At 38.0% G+C, this 26,812-nt stretch overlaps 3 protein-coding genes across 3 annotated transcripts in view; 1 reads left to right on the top strand and 2 right to left on the bottom strand.

Moving 5' to 3' along the window:
- Nucleotides 1-6,218, top strand: part of LOC112054460 (mucin-2-like) — a 30,042-nt gene extending 23,824 nt beyond the window's left edge. The window contains exons 15-22 of the mRNA XM_052887034.1: nucleotides 6-767; nucleotides 940-1,285; nucleotides 2,362-2,477; nucleotides 2,809-3,357; nucleotides 3,677-3,824; nucleotides 4,092-4,300; nucleotides 4,746-5,057; nucleotides 5,933-6,218. Coding sequence (XP_052742994.1) covers nucleotides 6-767; nucleotides 940-1,285; nucleotides 2,362-2,477; nucleotides 2,809-3,357; nucleotides 3,677-3,824; nucleotides 4,092-4,300; nucleotides 4,746-5,057; nucleotides 5,933-5,983 — 2,493 coding nt within the window. The 3' untranslated portion in view covers nucleotides 5,984-6,218. The remainder of the gene's footprint in view (nucleotides 1-5; nucleotides 768-939; nucleotides 1,286-2,361; nucleotides 2,478-2,808; nucleotides 3,358-3,676; nucleotides 3,825-4,091; nucleotides 4,301-4,745; nucleotides 5,058-5,932) is intronic.
- Nucleotides 6,219-7,560: 1,342 nt separating this feature from the next.
- Nucleotides 7,561-14,856, bottom strand: LOC112054452 (mucin-2-like). The gene is made up of 4 exons (XM_052887035.1): nucleotides 14,818-14,856; nucleotides 13,752-13,946; nucleotides 8,982-12,581; nucleotides 7,561-8,074 (listed from the first exon to the last, which is right to left on the bottom strand). Exons 1-4 carry the CDS (start codon nucleotides 14,854-14,856, stop codon nucleotides 7,964-7,966), a joined length of 3,945 nt encoding a protein of 1,314 aa, XP_052742995.1. The 3' UTR covers nucleotides 7,561-7,963.
- Nucleotides 14,857-16,480: 1,624 nt separating this feature from the next.
- On the bottom strand, nucleotides 16,481-26,332 carry LOC112054456 (E3 ubiquitin-protein ligase RNF113A). The gene is made up of 7 exons (XM_052887053.1): nucleotides 26,136-26,332; nucleotides 25,152-25,297; nucleotides 23,624-23,776; nucleotides 19,481-19,608; nucleotides 19,083-19,144; nucleotides 17,410-17,593; nucleotides 16,481-16,669 (listed from the first exon to the last, which is right to left on the bottom strand). The coding sequence occupies exons 1-7, from the start codon at nucleotides 26,227-26,229 to the stop codon at nucleotides 16,495-16,497; spliced, it is 942 nt and encodes a 313-aa protein (XP_052743013.1). The 5' UTR covers nucleotides 26,230-26,332; the 3' UTR covers nucleotides 16,481-16,494.
- Nucleotides 26,333-26,812: the final 480 nt, after the last annotated feature.

Raw genomic sequence — 26,812 nt, forward strand, 5'->3', positions numbered from 1 at the left:
TACAGCAATGCGTCCTGATTTCCGAAAACGGATGTTTCGCCGGCCAAGGCAAATGGACTCCAACGGTATTACCGACTACGACAGAATCTCTATTAAGCACAACAACAACAGAGACTGAAACCACGATCGTTGATGATTCAACAACAGTTCGCCAAACAACAGATCATACGTATGAAACAACTGATTATACTGATAAAACAACAACTGACTCTGTGACAACAGTTAGTTCTACTGCGACAACAACAAAAGGGGATATAACAACAACTAGCACTACTCCGCTATCTACAACCTATCAGGCAATGACAACAACAGATATGGCTGAGTCAACAATAACGACAACCACAACGCAGATACCCACAACAATAGAGGAGGTAACAACAACTCTCCAACCATCAACTTTACCTTCTCAAGCCTCAACATCGACAGACGAGGCGGAAACGACAATAATAACAACCTCAACGGAAAATTCAACGACGACAGAGGATGTGACAACAACCTTATCTCCTCAGACCACTATAACGACAGAGGAGGCCCCGACAATAACTACCACAGATACGGAGAAGGTTCCAACAACTACTACTATACAACCTCCAACAACAACAAGTACAACATCATCAATTGAGACCACAACTGCTGGCATATGCCCGCCAGGAGTATTCGGGAATATACCTCATCCTTACCTTTGCGACAAATATTACTTGTGTCTTGGAGGCGTCGCCACACTGTTGTCGTGTGCTGCAGGATTTGAATTCGACCCTGTTACTGCGGTAAGATATCTCTGTTTATTTTTATAGGATAATATGGTATTTATAACTATCGTACTATTATTTCAGTTTGACACCTAATTCATAACTTAACAACCTCAAAAGCATGAAAAAAATGCCTAAAAATTTTAATAGTGTGTGTTACTTATAAAAAATAAGCTATTTTATTTTACAGCAATGCGTTCTGATTTCCGAAAACGGATGTTTCGCCGGTCAAGGCAAATGGACTCCAACGGTGACACCAACAACAACAGAGTATCTAACAACAGTGCCTGTCACTGACGCAACAACAAGTTCTAATAATGAAACAACCAGGGATACATATATCACCGAGAGTCCAGAGACCACCACGAAGGACAATGGACACGGGGAGTTGGATCCGACTACAGAAAGGAAGACTACAGGTTATAACTCAACTGTTGAAGACTTCGAAACTACTTCCATGTTAGTGCAGACTACATTAGATGACACGGCCACTACTCAACCTGTAGAGACAACCACCAGTCACATATGTCCCCCAGGTGACTATATTGATTTATTTATTCGTTTGCTGTGATTAAATTACCAATGTGTGTTTTTTCTCGCTGGGAAATTGGGCATCGCATCTTTCTCGAAGGTGTCGCGGAAGAGACTCCTCTGTGGCACCACTACTACTCAGGAGGGTATGCGGAGCTCGCCGGGACCATTACCAGAATACCCACTAAAACCCAGCGTAACCCTTCGCGTCTTAAATGAAGCAACAACGCATCGAATGGGACATTCCACGTTGCTGCCTCCGAAGTAAATTACCAATGTCTGACTAGAATACCCAAAATTGGGTGTTTGACTTTTTTTTATAGGTACAAAAAAATGCTAATAATAGTGCAATAGCCTTCATTAACAAGTGCCTGTGAAACACATTCGATATCTTTTGAAAGGGGCAGGAGAAGACGTAGTAAGCCTAAGCCAATATGGTAGTGGTCCATTGAAACGGAGTTGAAGGCTGCCGGTCTGTCCTGTATCATGCGCAAGAGTACAGCCAGCGAATAGGACCGAATCGAACTTTTTCCTCTTTCCTTCCTTTTCCTCTTTTGTTTCTGCTCTATGCATCTACAGGAGTTAAAGGACTCAATGAAGAAAAAGAAGATACTATTCTTTTTCTTCTTAACGAACAGTGTTGTAGAAGTAACAGTGTATCTGCGATTATTAGTTTCGAATATACAGGAGGAACATCTTTGATGATGCCGTGGATCGCTCGAAAACGCACCATATTAAATACTGCTGAAATGTGACGTCATAACTACGTTAAATCGATTGAATCGTGTGCGTGCCAAATACGTTTGTTAACAAAATTACAAATATGTTTGTTATATTTTGTGCGTCTATGTTTTTACTTCTTTACTACTTTCCTTTCGTTACTACTTCTTTCTACGAGAGAAAAGCTTTTCACCTTCTGACCACCAAGCTTTGTTCTGGAGAATGGGGATTGCACCAAGTGATGATGATGAAGATGATAATGATTTATATAACTATTGTCATGATTATATAATTATATTGAGATTAAATAACTATTGTCATCAATTTCATTGCAATTTATAATTTAACTATATTTTTTCAGATTTCTCTGGTTATATGGCGGATCCCGTGCGTTGTGACAGGTACTATTTCTGCGCCGTCGGAAGTGCTGTGCCTCTTTACTGTCCAGCGGGCACTGAGTATGATCCTGTTTATGAAGTGAGTTTAAAACATTAATATTTGCCTTGTTTTGTCGGTCGGAATAGCCCACCGAGGGTTCCGTTCCTTGTCGAAAACATCATCTCATTAAAAATTTAAAATCAGTTTGGTATTGTGCCAATGAAACGCTTTGATAGTCATACTAACGGACGCCTGCTATTTTATCCGCCCTTAGACATCCTTGGTCTGACCTTGTCACAAAATCTAACTTTATACTACCTCCCTGTCAATTTTTGTCTTTCTACATCAAGCGGTTTGCAAGATTTCGTGATGAGTGATGAAGATGAGATTATATTGTTGTTTTGTTTCTTATACAAATACTCTTTTTCAGAGATGCGTTCCAATTTCTGAAAACGGCTGTTTCGCTGCCCAAGGTAAATGGACACCGACGGAACCACAAACAACTGAATCTAGTAATTCCGAAGCAACAACTGGCAGTAACAATGACAATCCTGAAGCAACAACTGCAGCTGTGGAAGTAACAACATCAGATGACATTGAAACGACAACTGGTGGAACCGATGAAGTTGCAACAACAACTAAAAGCTCAGACGATAAAACAACCACAGACAATGTAATAAGAACAACAAAAGAAACTGATAATCAAGAATCTACAAGAGATCACCCGACAACTGAAGTAGTTCCTACTACACTACCTAATGTTAATGAAGAATTTACAACAATTGCACAATCAACAATAGCAGATGGAGTTACAGTTACTTCTAGTACATCAAATTATCCAACAAGCAATGTTTGTGAAGCAGGATTTTCAGGGTTCATACCAGATCCAGCAGCCTGTAGCAGCTTCTATCAATGTATCGTTGGGCATCCGATAAGATGGTTCTGCGGACCTGGAACAGAATTTGACCCGGCTACTTTGGTAAGTTCTAAAACATCCGTCAATTTGAAAAGATGGATTTTGATACAAGATCATAGTGAATGTATTTAAAGAAAGCTAAGGGTCAGAACACAGGAGATATGATTCCTCATCCTTTAGAAAATATAAAAAAAAGATCTACACTTGAACAATTGAGGATCTGGACCCTTGAAACCAATTCCAAACCTTGGTTTCCAAAGTCTTTTTAGTGTAGATACTCACCAACATGCAAGGAGTTCTCCCTAATGTTCATATACCGTGTTCGAGTGAATTAAAAATCCTCTCTTCGATTCCTCACTCATTCATTATTATTTGATTACAGCAATGTCAACCAATATCGGAACACGGTTGTTACGCCTCTAAAGGTATGTTCACACCGACGGAAGAGGCCGAAAAGACAACAGACGTGTACACGGGCTCTGATGAAAGCGCAACTACGAAAGTTCTCACAAGTACAACGAAAAATAAAGGTAATACAACTTGAATAAATCAATTCGTAAGTAAAAATTTATTATAAAAATTGAGGTTATATCGTTCCTGACATTATTGTATCCACATATCCGCAACATCCGCACCATAAAATAACTAGATAGAAAACGCAGGATTACATGTCATGTCCCAGGCGAAGTATTTTCTATAGGCCTCGGTAATTTATTTAACATAAAGTTGTATCCCTAATAAAAAATATATCATAGGAGTTGAAAGTGAATTTCTCTTTTATTCATTTACATTTACAGGTGTGAATGGAAACTCCAACGAAACAACAACAGGACCTGTTGTAACAACAACAGCGCCTGTTGCAACAACAACTAGCGGCGTGTGTCCGCCGGACAAGATCGGCAATATACCGGACCCGCAGCAGTGCGATCGGTTCTACATGTGCGCGGCGGGAATGGCTATACCGCTATACTGCGCCGCCGGGTTTGAATTCGATGATACAGTTGGTGTAAGTTACATTATAACATTATTCAATAACTAACAAAGCCCCCTGATTTCAAATTTTGACTTTGACTTTTTGACTTTGACAAGCAAACAAAAAATCAAATATTACCTCTTTTTATGAATAGTTATAACTATTCATAAAAAGAGGTAAGAAAGCGGTTAAGGCTCAGATATAATGTAAAGACTCGAGCGCAGCAGGCTTAAGAGATAACAAAATAATTTTGGCTACATACCGCTCTCCCTTTCATCCTATCACACGAAAATTGAGGGCTATTTTTAAATAATATTTTCTCTATATATTTCGATGCAATTGGATGAAAGAAAAAAATAACACTACAGGGTCAGAACACTCTCCTTATGCTATGTTAAGAATTTGATTAAATATTTGAAACCTAAATAATTTGTCTCTGTGTTCATATTATATATAAAATGTATTTTTATTTCAACAGCAATGCGTCCAAATATCCGAAAACGGATGTTTTGCTAGACAACGACAAACTGCAAATCCTGATTTGGAGACAACAACAGAGAATGTTGTGCCAACAGAAGAGATTGTAGAAACAACAACGGATAAAGTTGTGCCAACAGAAAGTGTTGTTGAAACAACAACAGAGAATGTTGAAACAGCACCAGTATGTCCACCAGGGCTGTTTGGCAACGTAGCGCATCCAAACCGATGTGATAAGTTTTATATGTGCACAAATGGAATGGCCATTCCTCTGTTTTGCGGTGATGGATTTGAGTATGATCCGAAAGAAGGGGTAAGTTGCTTCAACAATTTCTAAAATAACAGTATGACAGATTTAAAATTAAAGAGGTTAAAGATCTTTCGGAATTAGCGTGTGATTCATACACATTTTGACGGCCTTCGTGGCGCAGTGGTATACGCGGTGGATTTACAAGACGGAGGTCCTGGGTTCGATCCCCGGCTGGGCAGATTGAGATTTTCTTAATTTTTCCAGGTCTGGCTGGTGGGAAAAAAAAACACCTTTATAGCAGGAGTGAAGCATGTTCTGCTAGTACAAAAGTCAAACTTGATGTGCAATGAATTTCAACAAACAAATTAAAAATGGGTTCAGAAAGCCATTTCAAACCTAATTTATTTAAAATTATGTATAGCTTTTCTATAAAATGTTCTGAAAAGATATTAACTATATATTTTTATTCTAAATAAGCTTAATAAATCGAGATTAATATAGGAAAAAAATTAATTAAAATTGTTAATAGGTGTAAAACAATTTGTTCGTTTATAAACGCTGCATAACAAGTTTGAGCGCGGCGGCTTTTAAACGCAACGCACCATGTGCCCCCGCTCTTTGGCCTTAGTTTAGATCATATCATCACTTACCATCAGGTAGGATGGTCGTCAAACGTAAGCATAATTGGTTCCCTCAACACCAACCTATCCCCCAACGCCACTGTTATACAGTTTTTTAATGTACCTAATAGAGTAACATTGTGGTAGTTTATAATAATTCGATTATGCGGAAAATATCGAATTACGTTATTCATAGCCAATCAAGGATTTGGGCAGGATAACTCTTTATTTTTAAATATTTTCCGACAATTCATTTTAATGTTATTTTAAAAGTAATAATTGATTAATTATTAAATACCTATTTCTTATTATTTACAGCAATGTGCGCTGATATCTGATACTGGATGTACGGCAACATCGAGAACGTAGGCATCAATAAGACTTCTGGACTTTGGATTTGCGGCCTTAATTTATCTAAGTGTAATGATTTAAGAAATGATTAACGTCATGCAAATGTTATAGTTTTCAACATAAATGCGAAAAAGTGAGCCAAAGAATATTAACTAGCTTTAACGAAATTATATCAGTCAAGATATTTTCAGTAGCGTCACAAAATATCTACTTAGGTATATAAAATCTATAAGGTGATAGTTTCTTAACCCACGAGGCAAGTATTAATGTGCTTCGAAAAGCACGTTAAGACTTATTTGTAATATTTTTACAAATAAGTCTTAACGTGCTTTTCGAAGCACATAAGTCTTATCGCAGGTATAAAAATTTAGGCCTAGAAACCCAATAAAAAATAGTATATATATATTCTTGTTAGCTAACAACCATATTTAAGGTGGATCAAAATTTAAAACTCAATTATCTTCATAGAAAAGTGTACTTTAATAGTAGGTAGTAATAAGATTCTCTTTACTTACTGTAAGGACCCTCATCCTCACTATAAGATAAGCAGATCATCCCTACACTGGTATGGCAAGCAAACCGCACACGACCACTCCGGTCTAGCGCCGGTGACAGACTGTCCCATTGCCCCCACTACCAATGTCAGTAGACACAAACACTACACTTACTTTGAAGACAATTTGAGGTCTACCCTCTCCACCAATATGGCGATTCTCATACAACAGTAATAGACGTTAGAAATACATTTTTTACTTATTAATATCTTTTGACCCATTTTAGTATTTCAATTTCTGTTGTTTTTCGTTAAATTTAAATAGCTTATGTATGTTCCTGTTTAAAGTTTTATAGATACACGGAATATGGATACAAATTCTCAAAACTAATACGCATATATATAGTTTGGAGATTATTATTTTAAAATTGCTAACAGATTGTAAAGTTTCACCTTCATTTCCAATCGTAGAATCATAGACATCGTATTTTTATAACATTTATCTACTTAAAAACTTGACGTTAAATTAAAATTTTTCAAAATTAAATTTTTTCAACAATTATGTTTTTTAATTTTTTCAAATTCATCAGATGAATCCCAAAGAACAAAAATACTCGTATTTTTTACTTTGCATTAAGTTTTTTATACAATTGTCTTGACTTGACGTTATTCATTAAAAATAGATAAAAATAAATAATATTTAATTTTACAGTATTATTTGAAAAGGCTGTTTTTTATTAATTAACTTAGAAAAATATAATAATGTTTATACAGTTTTTTTATAATACACAAAATAAAATTTGAGATTACTATCAAATTGTTTATTTTCTTTCAATCCAGACGAAATAATATTTATATCGAAACAACTTATTGTAAAAAAAATCTTTTTTAAGTTTTTCCTGTAAATATGAATTTGTAAACCATTCGTCCGTTTGGAGAAAACTTTATTGATTTGATATCGAAATATTGGGAAGAAATAATGCATTAGGACATGAGGCTAAATGCTAGAGAGTCATTTATTTCTTTATACATTCAAATTTTAAATGGAATAAAATATTAAAAACTTTTTACAACTTTATTTTTAGTGGAAAGTAATATTTTCTTTATTTGTATTTAACAAGGTTTATTCATGCAAAATCTACAAGGTCTTTGTAAATATCCAGTTTTCGCCTTTGAGGCCTTTTATATAGATCAAGACATACCTAGTTACATACAACTTTTTAGTTATGTTATTTCAAAATAACAAAACTCAGCGGGCGGTGGAGTGAACTATGCTCGGAGTATTTCTAATTGATCGAATCACATTGAGGAGATCCGCAAAACTAAATTTATCGATATAGCTCAGCGAGTGCAAAGGAACGTTGAGATGGCAACGACTAGATCCAGCAGTGGAAGTCCATCTGATGATGATGATGATGATGATGATGATGATGATGATGATGATGATGATAAATATGACTTCTTGGGCTCGCAATATTTTGTTGTAGCTGTTATGTCGTGCAATATCACAAATTTGGTTGCAGATGATACAATTGCAGAAATTCCGTTAGATATTCATTTTGGATGTCCGGAAAAGTTAGTATGCGGCAATTTGCTTCTATCCTAGGCATGCATTTCTGAAAAAGAATGACATGATTAGAGATCAGTCTTCTGTACCAACTCTAGATAAATATTTCTGATCGAATTCCTCAGGGGCTATTTAAAGGCAGCATTGCCGCCAGTACCGTGATAGCCCAGACCTCAGAATATGACCTCTGCCTCCGATTCTGGGGATTCTGTAGGGAGGGAGGGGAGGGGAATCCGGTCCGGGGCATGCACCTTCAACTTTTCAGTTGCGTGCATTTTAAGAAATGTGAAGGAAAAACATCGTTAGGAAACCTGCACACCAGAGAATTTTCTTAATTCTCTACGTGTGTGAAGTCTGCCAATCCGCATTGGGCCAGCGTGGTGGACTATTAGCCTAGCCCCTCTCATTCTGTGAGGAGACTCGAGCTCAGCAGTGAGCCGAATATGGGTTGATAATGATGATGATGATTGCTGCCATTATTCCTACCTTAAAACAGCATCACTGTGTTTCTCATTTAAAGGTAATGATTGAAATAAATGGCACAAATGCTAACTAAAATTTAAGTTTGTTATATTGGTAATGACAAACTTAAATTTCGTGTGAAGATATGTTTCTAGCGTCTACTACAAAATGATGCACTATTATAAGAGCGAAGGTTTTTCATTTAGGGCCGGTGGATATATATATAAAGGTTTAACGAATCAATTTCTGATGTTGATACTAAGGAGGTTCTCAAGAACGAAAGGATCATCTGCTTCTTCAGTGAAATGGTTTTAAAAAACACTTAGCCTTGCGCTGTACAAACAAAATTCTTCTGTAGCATCTGGACGAATCGTTGTCAACAAGCACTCAATATTTTATCAGATCGTTTCTTAGCACATGTAAATGCGGACACTGATCCTGTAATATTTCAAATATGGGCGCTGATTAATATCAGGCGATATAAAATCACTTACCAAAGCTCGTGGGTTAAATTGGTATCCATATTTGCATTTATTCTTGACTAAGCTGCCGTAGTCACATGCATAGTAGAAACTGCAGTTCCTGACATCAGGGTAGAGGAATGAATCACCTAGTCTGCACATAGGGATAAGTATAGATGGCTTCAAAGTGGAAGGGGTGGGTCGTGTGAAACAAGGAGGTATTTTAGTAGTGGAAGGTGAAACTGATGGTAAGGTGAAAATAGGTTTTGGGATTGGAGATGTTATAGGCGGTGTTATTGTTGAAGATGAGACTGATAACGTCGACATTGCTTGTGTTGATGACTCTGTTGGTAATATTGTTGTTAGTGATGTATTTGCTTGTTCGGTATTTGGATAAAAAGTTGTTATAATGGGTGGTAATGTCGAAATTGAAATAGTTCCTGTTGATATTGTTGGAATGTATGAGGTTGATGCAGGTAATGTTGAACTTGTTGTGTCTGATGTTGTTTTATAGGTAGATGATTCGGTAGAAATCTTTTTTGTTGTCATTGGTGATAAAGTTGAAGATGTTGGTGAAAAATCAGTTGTCGTAGAAAAACTCGGTTTTGTATATAATTCCTTAGAAATTGGTTGATACGTTGTCGATTCCGTTGTTTGTTTAGGAGGAACTATATACGTTGATGTATGAGCTGAGGTAGATGTTGATGTAGTTAAATCAATATTTGTTATTTCCCGAGTTGAAGGTATAGTTGCCAAGGACGTAGTTTTTGTATCCAAAGTAACAGGAGTTGAAGGTATTTCTGTCATTAGTAAATCTGTTACTATTGAAGTTGGCAATTTAGTTGATGTTTCAGTTATTGCTTCTGTCGATGTAGATGGTAATGTTGAACTTATTGAGTCTGGTGGTGTTTTATAAGTAGACGATTCTGTAAACATATTGTCTGTTGTCATTAGTGAAAATGATGAAGTTATTGGTGAAATATCAGTTGTAGTTGAATGATTTGGTTTTGTATATAATTCCGTAGAAGTCGGTTGATATGTTGTTGATTCCGTTGTTTGTTTAGTAGGAACTACATTAGTTGATGGTTGTGTTGAGGCAGATGCTGATGTAGATAAATCAACATTTGTAATTTTCCGAGTTGAAGGTATAGTTGTCATGGATGTTGTTTTTGTATCCAAAGTAACAGGAGTAGTAGTTATTTCTGTTATTATTGAATTTGTTATTTTTGTAACTGGGAGTTCAGTTGTTGTTGTAATAGTTGGTTTTACAATAGTTACTGTTGGTATTGTTGGGATGTATACTGGAGTTGATGTAGATGTTGAACTTGTTGAGACTGGTGGTGTCTTATAAGTAGAAGATTCAGTAGAAGTCTTATATGTTGTCATTGGTGAAAATGTTGAAGTTATTGGTGAAACATCAGTTGTCGTTGAAAACCTTGGTTTTGTATTTAATTCCGTAGAAGTAGGTTGATACGCCGTTGAATCTGTTGTTTGTCTAGTGGGAACTATAAAAGTTGACGGTTGAAGTGAAGCAGATGTTGATGTAATTATATCAATATCTGTAATTTCTCGAGTTAAAGGTAAAGTTGGCAAGGACGATAGAGTCATTAATGTAGTAGGCGAGCGTGTTGGTTTTGTGTCCAAAGTAATAGGAGTTGAAGATATTTCTGTTATTAGTGAATCTGTTACTGTTGAAATCGGCAGTTTACTAGGTATGATAGTAGTATGTTTTGTTATAGTTTCTGTTGATGTATATTGTAATGTTGAACCTGTTGAGTCTGGTTGTATTTTATAAGTAGATGATTCAGTAGAAGTCTTGTCTGGTGTGACTGGTGAAAAAGTTGAAGTTGTTGGCAAAAACTCAACTGTCGTTGAAAGATTCGGTTGCGTATATAATTCTGTGGAAGTTAGGTGATACGTTGTTGATTCCGTTGTTGGTTTAGTAGGAACTGTATACGTTGAGGTTTGTGTTGAGGCAGATGTTGATGTAATGGCATCAATGTTTGTAACTTCTCGAGCTGTAGATATTGTGATAGGCGATCCTGTTGATTTTGTATCCAAAGTAACAGTAAAAGTTGAAGGTATTTCAGTTATTAATGAATCTGTTACTGTTGAAATTGGTTGTTTACTTGGTATTATAGTAGTATGTTTTGTAAAACTTTCTATTGATGTAGATGGTAATATTGACCCTGTTGAGTCCGTTTGTATTTTATATGTAGATGATTCAGTAGAATTCTTGTATGTTGTTTCTGGTGAAAATGTTGAAATTGTTGGTAAAATATCGGTTGTCGTTGAGAGACTCGGTTTCGTATATAATTCCGTAGAAGTCGGATGGTATGTTGTTGATTCCGCTGTTTGTATAGTCGGAACTGTATAAGTTGATACTTGAACCGAGGCAGATGTTGATGTACTTAAATCAATATTTGTAATATTCCGAGTTGGAGGTATAGTTGTCATGGATGTAGTTTTTGAGTCTACAGTAACAGTGTTTGAATATCTTTCTGTTGTTAGTAAATCTGTTACTGTCGAAATTGGCAGTTTACTCGGTTTTGTCATTGTATGTTTTGTTATAGGTACCGTTGATGTTGATGGTAATGTTGAACTTGTCGAGTCTGGTTGTATTTTATTAGTAGATGATTCAGTAGAAGATTTGTATGTTGTCATTGGTGAAAAAGTTGAAGTTGTTGGTGAAAATTCAGTTGTCGTTGAAAGATTCCGTTTCGTATATAATTCTGTAGAAGTTGGATGATACGTAGTTGATTCCGTTCTTTGTTTAGTAGGAGCTGTATAGGTCGATGTTTGAGCTGAGGCAAATGTTGATGTAGTTATATCGATATTTGTAATTTCTTGGGTTATAGGTATAGTTGGCAAGGAGGATAGAGTTGACAAGGTGGTAGGTAATCCTGTAGTTTTTGTATCCAAATCAACAGACGTGGAAGTTATTTCTGTTGTTAGTAAATCTGTTACTGTTGAAATTGGCAGTTTACTTGGTGTTGTAATAGTATGTTTTGATATAGTTTCTGTTGATGTTGATGGTAATGTTGAACGTGTTGAGTCTGGTTGTATTTTATAAGTAGATGATTCAGTAGAAGATTTGTCTGTTGTCATTGGTGAAAAAGTTGAAGTTATTGATGTAAAATCCGTTGTGGTTGAAAGACTCGGTTTCGTGTACAATTCCGTAGAAGTTGGATGATACGTGGATTCCGTTGTTTGTTCAGTAGGAACTATATACGTCGATGGCTGGGCTAAAGCAGATGTTGATGTTATTAAATTAATATTTGTGATTTCTTGAGTTATAGGTATAGTTGGTAAGGTTGATAAAGTAGATAATGTAGTTGTGGTAGGTAGGTCAGTTATTATAGGAACTGTTTCTTTGTTAATTGGTAGAGGTTCTGTTATAGGAGTTTTAGTTTTTTCTGCTTCTGTTACTATATTAGGCGGTGTCGAAGTAGATACAGGTTTTGAAGTTGGGAAAGTTGTAGGGACAGATGAAAGCTTGGTAGTTGTAACTGGAATGGTAATGGAAGTATCTGGGGCTTTAGTTGGAACGGGGGATAAAGATGACAGTGTCTTGGTGGTTGCAGATGGGAACGTAACGTTGCAGCATATTGACAGATGCGTTGGTTGGCAACTCTGCAAAAAGATAATATTTGCTAAAGCTTTTTATTAGGTACATCAAAAATAAAAAAGTATTTTTTTTTTACTAATAATTGACGGACTAAGCAGAAATCAACCTTTCAACCCCACCAAACGTACCTATCGTTTTTTTTTTACCTGTTGTAGGAGCATGGTCTGACAAACATTCAGATTTTTTATAAAATCTTTTTAACAATAAAATTTAACCGACTTCCTGATTAAAGTTCTATAAGAACCCCAGGAAGGAATGTCTTTAAATCCTAAAAGTTTATGATTTAATCGGCATGAGATTTAATGCATTACTGTGTTGGCCCGGCCTTCAAAGTGATCAGAAAGTAGCACATACGATGTTATTTTTCGCTTTTTAGATTATTTTTGTAATTTTTGAAGTCGGTTGAATTTTTTTGTTAAAAATATTTTATTTTTCTGTTTTTAGTGTGTTCTAGCACATTAAACGATAGCACCACAGAACGGGAAAATTCGTTAATGATCCATTTTAACACAAAATTAGTTAACCGATTTTAATGAAAATTAAACTGGACCAATCTGGAACTATACCTTTTCAAACAAAAAATGTTTTATTTAAAATCGGTTAAGATATGACGAAGTTACGAGATAACAAACATTAAAAAAAAGATAGAAAAAAAACGAGATAGATTGAAACCTATCTTTCTGGAAACAAACATGGTTTCCGAGGGATTTGTGAAAACTCAGACGCGGACGAAGTCGCGGGCGTCCGTGCTATTTAATTTTGGGCTATATTTAATCCCCGTATTATAACGGCTAGCCACTTAATTACCAGTTTGAAAAAAAGACGTTACCGTAAAGACGTACCGGAACGCTAAATCGCTTGGCGGTACGTCTTTGCCGGTAGGGTGGTAACTAGCTACGGCCGAAGCCTCCCACCAGCCAGACCTGGACAAATTAAGAAAATCTCAATCTACTCAGCCGGGGATCGAACCCAGGACCTCCGTCTAAAATAATGAACAAGATTGACCGTGTTCTTCATTCAAATCCTCTGGAAATTTAACAAAGGTTGTAACTCAATAAACTCGTTCATTCTAAAGTAGTCTCTATTACATTCAAAATAAGGTTTTAAGTCGATTGGGGCTCACGTGCGAGTTACCGTGACGCGGATATCAAGGACCTAGTTGTTAAAATCCTTACTTTAGTCTTCACGTCGTACAGCTTGTCCTCCGGGCAGCTGTTGAGGAAGGGCATGGACATCCAGCAGACGATGTACGCGCTGCAGTCGGTGGGGTGCGGCTCCGTGCCCAGGGTCTGGTTGCTGCAGAGGTTCCCCGCCGCCGAGGTCAGGTAGAGCAGGAGCAGGTATAGTCTGTGCTCTGGAATAAGGTTTCTCTTCAGAACAATGTACCTAGGTAGGTGTAAGTGAGACGTGATACGAGTAGTCCAGTGGATATGACCTCTGCCTGCGATTCCGGAGGGTGTGGGTTCGAATCCGGTCAAGAATTTTCTTAATTCTCTGCGTGTGTGAAGTCTGCCAATTGGGCCAGCGTGGTGGACTATTGGCCTAACCCCTCTCATTCTGAGAGAGACTCGAGCTTAGCCTCCCGGGCAACACAATCACAAGCGACACAACGTCTTCGCCGACGAAGACGAGGTCCTCGATATCTAACGTCACCCGGACGTGGGTTTTCTAACTCACGATCTCGGGGGCGTCCGGACTGATTCACTCAGGTCACACCCTCCCGAATGGACCGAGGTCCGAGTCTCATAGGAGACGCCTTTAGAGAGTCGTTCCGTCCTCTATCTTTATTTCAGCCTTCGGGTCTCATCAGGCGATGCTTCTGCGCTCGCCCATACCCCCGGTGACGCCGTAGTGGTACCACATGGAGCCATCGGCACTTACTCAAAACACGAAAAAAAAAAACAAATCGAGGTTAGCAGTGACCCGAATATGGGTTGATAATGATGATATTGATATGTGTAATATACAAAAATTCATACACCCTTATAGGTAAACCACCCGGACACTAAAAACACCCTTCCTCGTAACACATTCCACTTGTGGGTTTCATACTCTTTACCTTATTAAGGCATGGTTATTACACTACGCACTAGGTAGTCTGGTTGTCAAAAAATGCTTAAACAGAAAAAAATATTAATCTCGTAACCCAATCCGACTTGAACCTTTTCCTTATGAACCTAAAAATTCAAAAGAAGACGTTAAAATTATCTATTAAAAAAAAAAAATTTTCTTGAAACTCACCCATGTCGACCGCCGACGATCTGCCTCGCCCAATGACATAGTACGAAAGAAAACTAATTGCATTGTATTAAATAATTGGCGAAACATCGATTTTATTCACTATTGATACCTACCTACTTAATATAATGTTAATATAATATTATATTCCTGCGACTTTGCTGTGATATTTTTTTTATAGTAGGTACGGGCCCCTGACTATTACGGGGCCCCTTAGGTGTGAAAGCAAAAATTAGTAAAATGTAATCTACAATCTCCCTAATCTGAATCCGGAGGAAAAAAAACATTTAGTACTTACTGCTAAAGAGATTTTTGGGATTTGCTCGCTTGGGTATTAGGGCCAAATAATTTGATACAGAGCCCCTCCAAGGCAAGCTACGTCACTGTTTCCGTTATTATAGTCCAGGTAACCTTGTAAGTTTAGTTAATTAACTACTAAAAATTAAATAAATAAATAAATAAATGTTTTCCTTCACCGTTTGAGAAACGTCAAACGTGATATTAAAATTCTTAAAATGCACACAACTGAAAAGATGGAGGTACATGCCCCGGATCGGATTCGAACCCACACCCTTCAGAATCGAAGGCACAGGTCATGTCCACTGGGCTATCACGGCCCACCCTACTGCCAGCGATATAGCATTCCGGTAGATAGGCATATATTAAAAATATACCTATCTACCGGATTATGTCTATGTCGCGTAAAAACCTACTTAACATCAGGTGATATCGCAGACAATAGGGCCTTACCAAGGGCTAACCTTGCCATTAATCACATTAATATTATAAAGGCGAAAGGCGTTCGTGTGTGAGTATGTATGTTTGTTCCTTCGTTAGATACGCTGCGGCTACTGAAGCAAATTGGCTGAAATTTGGAATGGAAATAGTTTCTTTTCTGGATTTTCAACCCGAAAAAATCAATAGTCAAAAATAAATATAAAAACTGCTTCTCCATACCGGGCTTGCGAGAATTTCTCGCAAGAGAACTCGATATATCATAGCCCAACCCGTACTCGAACCTAGATCCTTTATAATCGGAAACCGCGTACATTAATTACTGGACCGAGGAGCAAAAAATGTGAAACTCGAATTTGTCATCGATAATATTAGTGTGGTTATGAACAATGGGCAGTATTTTAGGTGACGTAACAATATTTCGATCCGCCATTGAAACATGATAAGAAACACATGCTTGAGTCTCTTTTTCTATGTATATCTTTACTACAATAGTAGAGTAGAAATCAGATGTCTGTACTTTGAATACAATTGACTACCTTCGAATAAAATGATCGATTTTTGACGTGACAATGTCTTATTCGATGGAGCCGACGAAAAAACTTGACTCATGCGGCGTTACCTCAGCGACTAAGTATCGCTGTCAAATTCACGAACAAAATTGTCTGCCATTTTTTGAGGAAAAAAGCGTATCGTTATCAACCAATATTCGGCTCACTGCTGAGTTCGAGTCTCCTCTTCCTGGTATGCAGGTTTCTTCAAGAAGTTTTCCTTCACCGTATGTAGTCATCGATATCATAGAGACAGTTTTTATAATCGCATTAGATCGTTTATCATATTTGACAGAAAAGTAACATCTAGCGAGACAGGTCCTTACGCAATAAGTCTGAGGTATATTATAAAAAAAAACATGAAAAACAAACAACGTTAGTTAGAAACAATAATTTAATCATCATCATCGTCGTCGTCATCATCATCATCATCACCCCTCGCGCTGATCTTGGCCTGCAGCTCGTGCGCCGGGTTGAACACGCCGCTGGTCTGGGCGTTGCAGATAAAACAGCGCGTCGACTTCTTGTAGTTGGCCAAAGCACATTTCTCGCAGAAGTAGTGCTTACATCTTAAACAAAACAGAACTAATAGGCTAGTTGTCACTTTTTAAATGTTCTTAAATTGTTTATTATCGTTCTACTAGATTGACAAGAAATTATCATATTTTTTTCAATAATTCTTAAACTGTCAAAGCAAAATTGGCCAGTTTTTAGTGAAATTTTCTACATGATTGTGCGTCCTTTTATTATAAGAGGTCAAAGTTTTTAATATAAGTTTTTCACAATACGAGCCAAAACTCTGTCGGCCATGATGGTCTGTATTTCAATTCACACGTCAACACATTCTTTACAAACGGAGCAATTGACAAAAATATTATGTTAACAGTAAATGTTTTACATTTTAAATTCATTTTTAATTTGTCCACAACGGGGACAAGCAAAGATCGTTGACTATACAGCCTGAGTATTATGATATTTTTGAAGACTTATGATTGGTTTGTTTGTTCATTTTCTTGTTTATTAAGCTTAGTAGTAATAGAAAAAATAATACAAAAAAAATTACAGCTTCAAATGTTACTTCGCCGCTTTGGTACGCCGGCGACCATTTTGTTCTAGAAGAGTGATGAAAAAATTCATTTTTCTTCAAGAATCATACTTTTAGTATGTCAATTATTTAACCAGATCCTTATTTATACATCATATTATCATCTTCATATACTTGTATATGGGATTATACCTGGGTTCCTTGGGCCGACGTTGTATGGTCTAAAAAAAAAAAACTATTGGGTTCTCCCCTGACAATACCCACCTAGTGACCACGGGGTCCTTGAAACTGTTTCTGCATATGAAACACTTGAAGGGCAACTCCTCATCACTGTGTATCTCATAGTCAGAGTCCCCCTTACCCCCCTCGTGGCTGGGGTGGGTCTCCTCCCTCTCTAACTGCCACCCGTGCTTATAGTCCGATCTGTCGTGGAGGAATTTACAGGAATCTGAAATTTAATTATGTATTTCATTTATTTAAAGGTCCACTCTTGTACCCCGTATAATCAAAATTTAAAAAATACAAAGATCTTATTAAAATTTATTAAAGTGAATACTAAATAAAAAGAAATAAATAAAATTAAAACCCATGTTTTTGAGTTATATCAAGATGGCGCCCCTAAAGCAATTATGACATGACAATTGACAGCAAACGTCAAATCGATTACTGCATTGAAAACGTCATCAATCCGTCACTATTACCCTTAATAATGTTGCATTTCTAGGGAGATAATTAATATTATTTCGAAAGAATTGAAGTAAATTCGTAGATTTGTATAATCAAAAATGGTTAAAAAAAAATATTTTCTTTTATTTCCGCTAGGGTACAATGACTGGACCTGGGCTCAATACAATTTTAGACCATCTCCTTTGAATAAAATCAAATGATTGTATTTTTTAAACAAATTAAGGTATAGTACTTTTAGAGTTTTATTATAGCCATCATCATTAACAATCCATATTTGGATCACTGTTGAGCACATGTCTCCTCTCAGTATGAGTGTTTAGGTCAACAGTCCACCACGCTGGCCCAATGGCAGACTATATAGAATTAAAAAGATTCTGAAGTATCCTCACAATGTATTTCCTTCACCGTTTGAGACAAGTTATTTTTTTTATAAAATGCACATAACTGAAAATGTATGACAAAGATGATTGGAGATGCATACCCTGGGCTGGATTCGAACCTTTGCCCTGCAAATCTAAGTCAGAGGTCATATCCATTTGGATATCATGGATTGTAGTGCTTACTGTGACGAAATAATAAAAGTGTACCAATATTATTAGTATCTCTGTGTGATCGAATTAGAAATGAGATCCGCAGAAGAACCAAAGTCCGACATAGCTCAACGAGTTGCGAAGCTGAAGTGGCAATGGGCGGGGCACATAGTTTGAAGAGCCGATGGACGTCGGGGTCCCAAGGTGCTGGAATGGCGACCCCGCACTAGTAAGCGCAGTGTTGGCCGACCCCCCACCAGGTGGACTGACGACGACTGAGTCGCAGGGATTCACTGAATGCAGGCGGCTCAGTATCGTGATGTTTGGAAGTCCCTACAAAAGGCCTATGTCCTGCAGTGGACTCCATCGGCTGATATTATGATGATGATGATGACTATAAGCTAACAAGTAAACTAACTAAAAATGTTTGATTTGATCCAGAATTAAATCCATGGAATGCTTAGATAACCGTCTCACAATCATTTAACAAATGTTTAGATAACTTATTTTCTTGGTAAACTTAATAACTTAATGACATTAGCAATCTTCCCTTGTGCCCCCTTAAGTGAACTACAATTAGATCATAAAAATATTAATTATTTAAAACGCACGGGTCTGCCAATCGGCATTGGACCAGCGTGGTGGAAGGCCTACTCAAAAAAAAATACCGACCGAATTGAGAACCTTTTCGAAGTCTGTTAAAAATGGGTAATAGCTTACCTCCAAAACCACAGAAGCCTGTTTCTTTGTAGTCCTTACAAATGTCAGGTTGGTAGTCCCATCTGTGGAAAAAGATATTCAGTAGAATTCTTTAGATGTTTTATTTGTGCATCTAAAGAATTCTACTAATTAAATTAAATTTAATTCTACTAATTCTAACTAAGTTCAATCAATAAATAATATATTTTTTGTATTCTTTCCAATTGATGTAAATTCCCACTGTCCCCAAAATCCCATTGCCACCTAGCCACAGCCAAAGCCTCCCACCATCCAAACCCGGAGCAATTAAGAAAACCTCAATTGTTCCAGCTGAGAATCGAACCCAGGGATGTGTCCTGTAATCCACTGCGCATACCACTGGACCACCAGGTTCATCTGATAGTTTAAAATAAAATTACCTCACAGTAGCTCTCAAGTTAGCAGGAGCCCTAATAGGGCCCTTCCTAACGAGCCCTGAGCTGGCATTGCCCGCTGCGGTGTCTCTCTTCTTGTAGTACTGCGCATAGTTGTTTATACCTCTGTAGACCTGCAAAGGGCCCAATCCCAGAATGGGCCTTTATTATTTACAATTTATAAGCAGGTCGATAGTATTTTTTATGGATAGAAGGTACAAATTGCTGTTGAGAAAATAATTTTCAGAACTTTTGGAACCTGCATTAATCAGATAAATATACTTTTTGTTTCGCTCCCATGTCTACAACTTAAACATAGACAATACAGTAAGTGTTCAAACAGCCGATAAAATCACCTGGAATTGAATTCATATCTGTTGTAATCTGTCAATGTCATGTAATATTGTCAAATGTCAATAAGACACAAATTAAAAAGAAACATTAAATTGTAGACAGAGAAGCATAAACAAAAAAATCCTTAAATTGCTTTAAATACGCCATATATGAACGCTACTACGCGAAGATCACTAACAGTCAGTCAGGGTGTGAGTTACAAGCATGTTGCCATGATAAAAATTCTTAATTAATCATCATCATCATCATCATCATATCAGCCGATGGACGTCCACTGCAGGACATAGGCCTTTTGTAGGGACTTCCAAACATCACGATACTGAGCCGCCTGCATCCAGCGAATCCCTGCGACTCGCTTGATGTCGTCAGTCCACCTGGTGGGGGGTCGGCCAACACTGCGCTTACTAGTGCGGGGTCGCCATTCCAGCACCTTGGGACCCCAACGTCCATCGGCTCTTCGAACTATGTGCCCCGCCCATTGCCACTTCAGCTTCGCAACTCGTTGAGCTATGTCGGTGACTTTGGTTCTTCTGCGGATCTCCTCATTTCTGATTCGATCACGCAGAGATACTCCTAACATAGTTCGTTCCATCGCCCGCTGTGTGACTCTAAGCCTTCTTATGAGGCCCATAGTTAGCGACCAAGTCTCGGAACCATAGGTCATCACTGGCAACACGCACTGTTCGAAGACTTTTGTCTTCAGGCACTGAGGAATTTCGGACGAAAAGATGTCGCGAAGCTTCCCGAATGCAGCCCAGCCGAGTTGGATTCGACGGTTCACCTCTTTCTCGAAATTGGACCTACCTAACTGGATCATATGTCCTAGGTATATGTATTCGTCTACAATTTCGAGTGCAGCGTTCTCAACTATAACTGGGTGGAGCGATACATGAGCATTACACATTATTTTTGTTTTGCCCATGTTCATTTTCAGGCCCACCTGTTGAGAAACGCTGCTGAGGTCATTGAGCATGGTACTAAGGTCATCCAGAGTCTGTGCCATGATGACTACATCATCCGCGAACCGCAGTTGAGTGATGTACTCGCCATTGATGTTGATGCCAAGTCCGCTCCAGTCCAGAAGCTTAAAGACGTCTTCCAGTGCGGCGGTAAATAGCTTCGGAGAGATCACATCTCCCTGACGCACTCCTCGCTGCAACTGGATTGGCCTCGTAGTCTGATCCTGAATACGGACTGACATAGTGGCGTTTTCGTACAAGCACTTCAACGCTTGGATATACCTGTAATCAATTCGGCATCTCTGCAATGACCTTAGCACAGCCCAGGTTTCCACCGAATCGAAGGCTTTCTCATAGTCCACAAACGCTAAGCAAAGTGGCTGGTTATACTCGTGAGTCTTCTGTATAACCTGCCGCAGCGTATGGATGTGGTCTATGGTACTAAAGCCTTTTCGGAAACCGGCTTGTTCGGGAGGCTGGAAGTCGTCAAACCTATTAGCGAGACGATTCGTAATGACTCTCGAGAACAATTTGTAAACATGGCTTAGCAGCGAGATGGGTCTGTAATTCTTCAGCAAGGTGTTGTCACCTTTCTTGAAGAACAGAACCACCACGCTCCTATGCCACGCCTCAGGCGTCGTGCCCTCGTGAATGACGGAATTGAACAATCGCTGAAGGACTTTAAGTATCGGTTTTCCACCCGCTTTCAGGAGTTCTGCTGTGATTCCGTCCTCACCTGGCGCCTTATTGTTCTTCAGGTGTTTGAGAGCCACACTAATCTCGTATAGGCTGACGTCCGGGATATCTTCGGTATAGTGTCGGGTCAACTTGGCTCTGGGGTCTTTAGCCAAATTGGCAACAGGCTGCTGAGTAGTCGTGTATAGCTGTCCATAGAACTTCTCGACCTCACTTAATAACTCGGGCTTGGAAGAAATTAGATTACCGTGTTCGGTCTTCAAACGCGTCAGCTGCCTCTGTCCAATAGACAGATCTCTGGCGAAAACTTTCGAGCCTCGATTATTTTCAATCGCATTTTTAATACGCTCGGTATTGAAATTTCGCAAGTCGCTGGTTTGCGACTTAGAGATCTGTCTACTGATTTGTCGGTATTTTGACGCATCTGCTGAAGACTGTAATCTCATTTCTTGCCTCTCTTCCATGAGTTTAAGTGTTTGGTCCGAGAACTTTTTGGTTCTTTTCGCACGGTGGGTCTTATAGAACTTAGACCCAACGGAATGGACAGTTTCCACGAACCTGTTGTTCAGATCGTCCACAGTTTCGCAATTTGCTAGGCAATCAAAGCGGTTCTGCAGTTCTAGTTGAAAGGACTCGGGGTTTTGAATATGGGCACGAGTAGGTCGGAGCGTAGACTTCACCAGTCGATACCGTTCCAGCTGAATGTTGATATTCAACGTGCCTCTAACCATTCGGTGATCGCTACCGGTTTTCACCCTATGGATCACAGAAACATCGTTGAATATTTGCCGTCTGGTAGACAAGATGAAGTCGATCTCGTTTTTCGTGGAACCATCGGGGCTCATCCAGGTCCATTTCCTGTGTGGTGGCTTCTTGAAGAAGGAGTTCATCATAAAGAGGCCCTCCTTCTCCATGAAGTCAGCCAACATTTGGCCCCTATCGTTCCGTTGCCCATATCCAAATCGTCCCACTTTCAACTCTGAACCGCTACGTTCGCCCAGCTTTGCGTTAAAATCCCCCATCACAACATTGTAATAAGAGTTTGAGGCATGTATGGCTTTAGAAATATCCTCATACAATACCTCTACCTCCTCGTCGGGATGTGTCGAGGTCGGTGCGTAAACCTGTATAACCTTCAACGAATACCGTTTGGTAATTCGGAGGACCAGGAACGCTACCCTGCTCGACACACTCTCGACTTTTACAACATTGTTCACGAGGGACTTGTGAACGATAAATCCGACACCACCCTGGGACTGTTGGTCGCCCTCCCGGTAGTAGAGCATGTTGCCGGATTCAAGGATTATCGAGCCCTCCCCCTCTCTTCGGACTTCAGACAATCCTATGATATCCCAGTGCAACTTGCTCATAACTTCTTCCAGCTCGATGACCTTTTCGTCGGACCTCAAAGTGCGTGCGTTGTATGTTGCCAGGTCTAGTCGTCGGGGTTGGCAGCGGAATCTCTGCCGGAGATTCTTAACACCCCTTGCCCCGCCGTTACCATAACCGCTGCCAGAGCCAGGAATAGCGGGGCTGCCGGGGACTAGGGGCTGTGTTTTGTTTTTGCCGTCCATACAAAGTTTTGCCCAGTACTGACCACGCTGGGCATGCGGGTTGGTCAGCGCAGTGCTAGATTACTCGCGCCGGTGTCGCTGCTGCCCGACACCGGCCTGAGGCATTTCGTAATCTAGCCTGTGGGAATGGATATACCGCCATTCGTCGGTCGCCAGAGCCTCGTCGGTCCATCTGCAGGGTGCACCACGAGCAGGTGAGGTTGGCAGTTGGGGAGACTGACTGGTACTAGCCTCCCCCTTACACCTCTTAATTAATGTTGTCAGCTAATGAAAAAAATACATTTTATTTAATTAATTTAAAAAAAAAATTTAAAAACTGTGTAAAAGTTCTGCTTAGTTGACCCTCGGAATAAAGGCCCAGCCTCCATACAAAATTGGGAAATGTCCTTTAAAGAAAATCTCAATTTTAGCAATTTTTTTATATTTACAACTTTATATTATTTTAGTCAAAGTAAGTCTAAAAAAATAAAGAAACTGCACGCAAACTGGGCCCATGTATTGCATTGCAAACATCTACATGTATGTATTGATAGCTTCAATAAATAAATACTAAATTCTAGAAGTACCTTATCATCAGCCTGTCCTAGTAGTTCTTCGTTAATCTTCTGTGCCTTCTCAAATATGGCCTGAGCGTCTCTGTCCACTTGTGTGTCCATTTCATACGTAGAAGTGGCATTTTCTCTCTGCTGTTGTACTGATAGTGTCATGTTTGGCTTACTCTGAAAAATAACAAGTCAAATAAATAAATACATTTATATGAAGTTGCTGTGAGTATGCTAAATCATTTTAGTCTGTGTACTTAAATAAAAAAAAGTATATTTGTTGCTTCATGCTTAGCTTAGCTTATAAGTAGCAGTGTGAAACGTCCTAAGCCCAAAGTTGTCTGGAAGAGTTTGCTACTAAGCGATAAGGCCGCCTTTTGTATTCTATTTCCTTATGTTTCTGTTTTGCTTGTTTTTTTAATTATTGTGGTGTTCAAATAAAGAGTATTAAATAAATAAAAAATAAACAAAACTGAACCACTACTAGACATTGTTTTGGTGATTAAAGTTAGACAGACAGACAAAACATTAAAAGTTATTGTTTATTTGTGCCTGACACAGCTGTCTGATGAATGACTTGATGAAATTTCAAGGAGGAGCCTAAATGCACTTAATAATGGCCAAAAATAATACCTAAATATTGTTTACAATGTTGACTTGTGCATTCAGGAAGTGTACAAAATATATACTTATACATAATAATATATAATAATATTCATAACAATATAATGTCAATTGTGTGGTTCCCGGTGTAAGAATAGGGGATATCTTGGATATCTATACGTGGATGTTGTAAAAGGCAACTAAGGGAAAATGTTGTAAGTGGGTAACAATATAACAGATTAAACGGTAATAGTGTTACCCACAATCCGGCAAAGGGTCCACTACCAATGAGATGCCCATTTAACCGAAATGTGGCGGTTAGTAAAACGCACCTAACTGAGAATTCCCAAGGAGAGTTGACGTCAGGCAGGCAGACATCATAGTCACTAGCCAAAAGCATTAAAAATATGTCAACACAAAAGACAAGTGGGTTAAGGGAAAGGAGATGATGATTCATAACAATATAGTATAATGTAAGCAAACACAAAACAGCCTTTCTTGATGGTTACAATTTACCAACAAACAAATTAAAAATGAGGGTATAAATCACTAGACATTTCAAACCTAATAATAATTAAAATTAACTTGTTCTTAAAATAATGAAAATAAATTTGATTAATAAGCTTATAACAATTACATATAGTTAATATATTTTATATAACATTTTATAAACAAATAATACATAAATTAAAATAAATAAGTTATGAAATGACATACATTTCTAATTTCTAATTTTTTTGTTGTTAAACAGTACTCAATAAGAAAGGTGGTGATTTTGTACGCAGTATATTACCTACAAAATCACCACCTATCCTACCACCACCTATCTAAACCTACACTACCTACTTTTGTATAATGCCTACAAAGTCACCTATCAATCAACCTATCCTACCACCACCGATCACCACCTATCTAATTGTTGATTGGAGTATCAAATTAAGCATTGTACCTTTTCCCCATCGCTGCTGTCCTCACTGTTGCTAAGGTCAACTTTATGTCTCTTGGTCCCTGTAGACTGGATGTTGGGGTTGGCTTTGTGTTGTCTTTTACTTGGCAACACCACTGTAGGCTCATCTGAGTCCGAACTATTCTTTTCTGAAATACAAAAAAAATGTTTTTTAATATTTTTTCCAGTAATTTATTCATGTTTTTTTCCAATTTACCAATGCTTATGAAATAAGAAAAGAGAAAAGTCACACATCACAAATTTTTAAAAATTTCTTGAGCTACAAAGATAAAATTTGGTCTGGGATCTGCCAAGAACAGATTATGTGACATGTACAGATTAGCAGCTTTGTAATAGCAATAAACAAATCTCTCTATAACTTGCTTAAAGTCCTTGGCCTCTCTAGAACTGCAGCATGTTCTATATAAGAATGGGTATCCAAAGCTGCTCTAATAGGATAGGCAAGGAGTACAACACAAGCGGAGAAGGGGAGAAGGAATTTCTTAACCCTACATTTATTGGTCACAAATCCAGCATCTGCTTGGAGTTTTTTCTCTGCCACAAAATAAACCCGGCACCCGCCCTATGAATCCATGGATTGCTAAGACATTTTAGTAATAATAGGTAAACAGGGTATGTTTAATTAGGCTTGTAGGAATTAAATGCTAAGGGTCTGTCCTCGAGCGTTGTTTGGAAATTGGTCATCTTTTTGTTGCCAAGAAGATGCCCATTCACTGTTGACATTCAGGCATTCCATTACTTCGCAGTGCGGATCAGAGTGGAAGAGCCATCAACTACGTAGGTACACTATTATAAATGCAATACCACTGCGATGCCTGACAGTTCTACCAAGTACGAGATGAAGTTCTATGTTATAAAACCATTCCTGCATGTCCCAGAGCTTAAAGAAGGATAACCTGATTGAGGTTTTCCAAGTTGTTTAGGCATTGGCTAAAAACTGCCTGTTAGTTCATCAAAAATATTTACCTTCTGAGCTTGATTGTTTCCGTTGCCTGCCGCCTCTATTTTTAAAATTGCGTCTTTTAAATGTGGACGGCACTTCGACTTCGTTATCTGACATATTTACTTATTAGTTTAGTAATATTCTCTTAATTTAAATACAAAATATATTATTTTATTTATTATTGTTTACGTTTTACGGTTATGTCACAGATTAAGATTTAATAGATACGGTCATAGAGTAGAAATAGAATAGAATGTATACACAAGTAGCGCCCCCTGGCGATCTGTGGCGTAACTATTTTTAGCCGTTTAAAACTATACCTATCTGAGTGTATAGCTATAGTATAATTTATAGTACCTACCCATAATTTTTACTTTTATTTCTGATTTAAAGGAAGTAAATGACAATAATTTTACATAAATTGTATTTTTCCTTCATTGATATTTAAAATAATGTAAAGTAAATAAATGAAAGAGCGTATAAAACTTATATCAAATCAAAAATAAAAAACTTTTTTACTTTTATTATAATATTGTACAAGCAGCAGTTCAACATATATGTTAGTGAATGAATTAATGTATGATTGTATGTAAAGATATTCAACATACAGACAAACTCATGTTCACCTATATTTTTGAGCAAATGATCGTTACTAACATACTTCTAACATACGAGAACGTGATGTTTTTACTAACAATGA

The sequence above is a fragment of the Bicyclus anynana genome, chromosome 18, assembly GCF_947172395.1.
Source record: "Bicyclus anynana chromosome 18, ilBicAnyn1.1, whole genome shotgun sequence".
NCBI classification, from domain to species: Eukaryota; Metazoa; Arthropoda; class Insecta; order Lepidoptera; family Nymphalidae; genus Bicyclus; species Bicyclus anynana.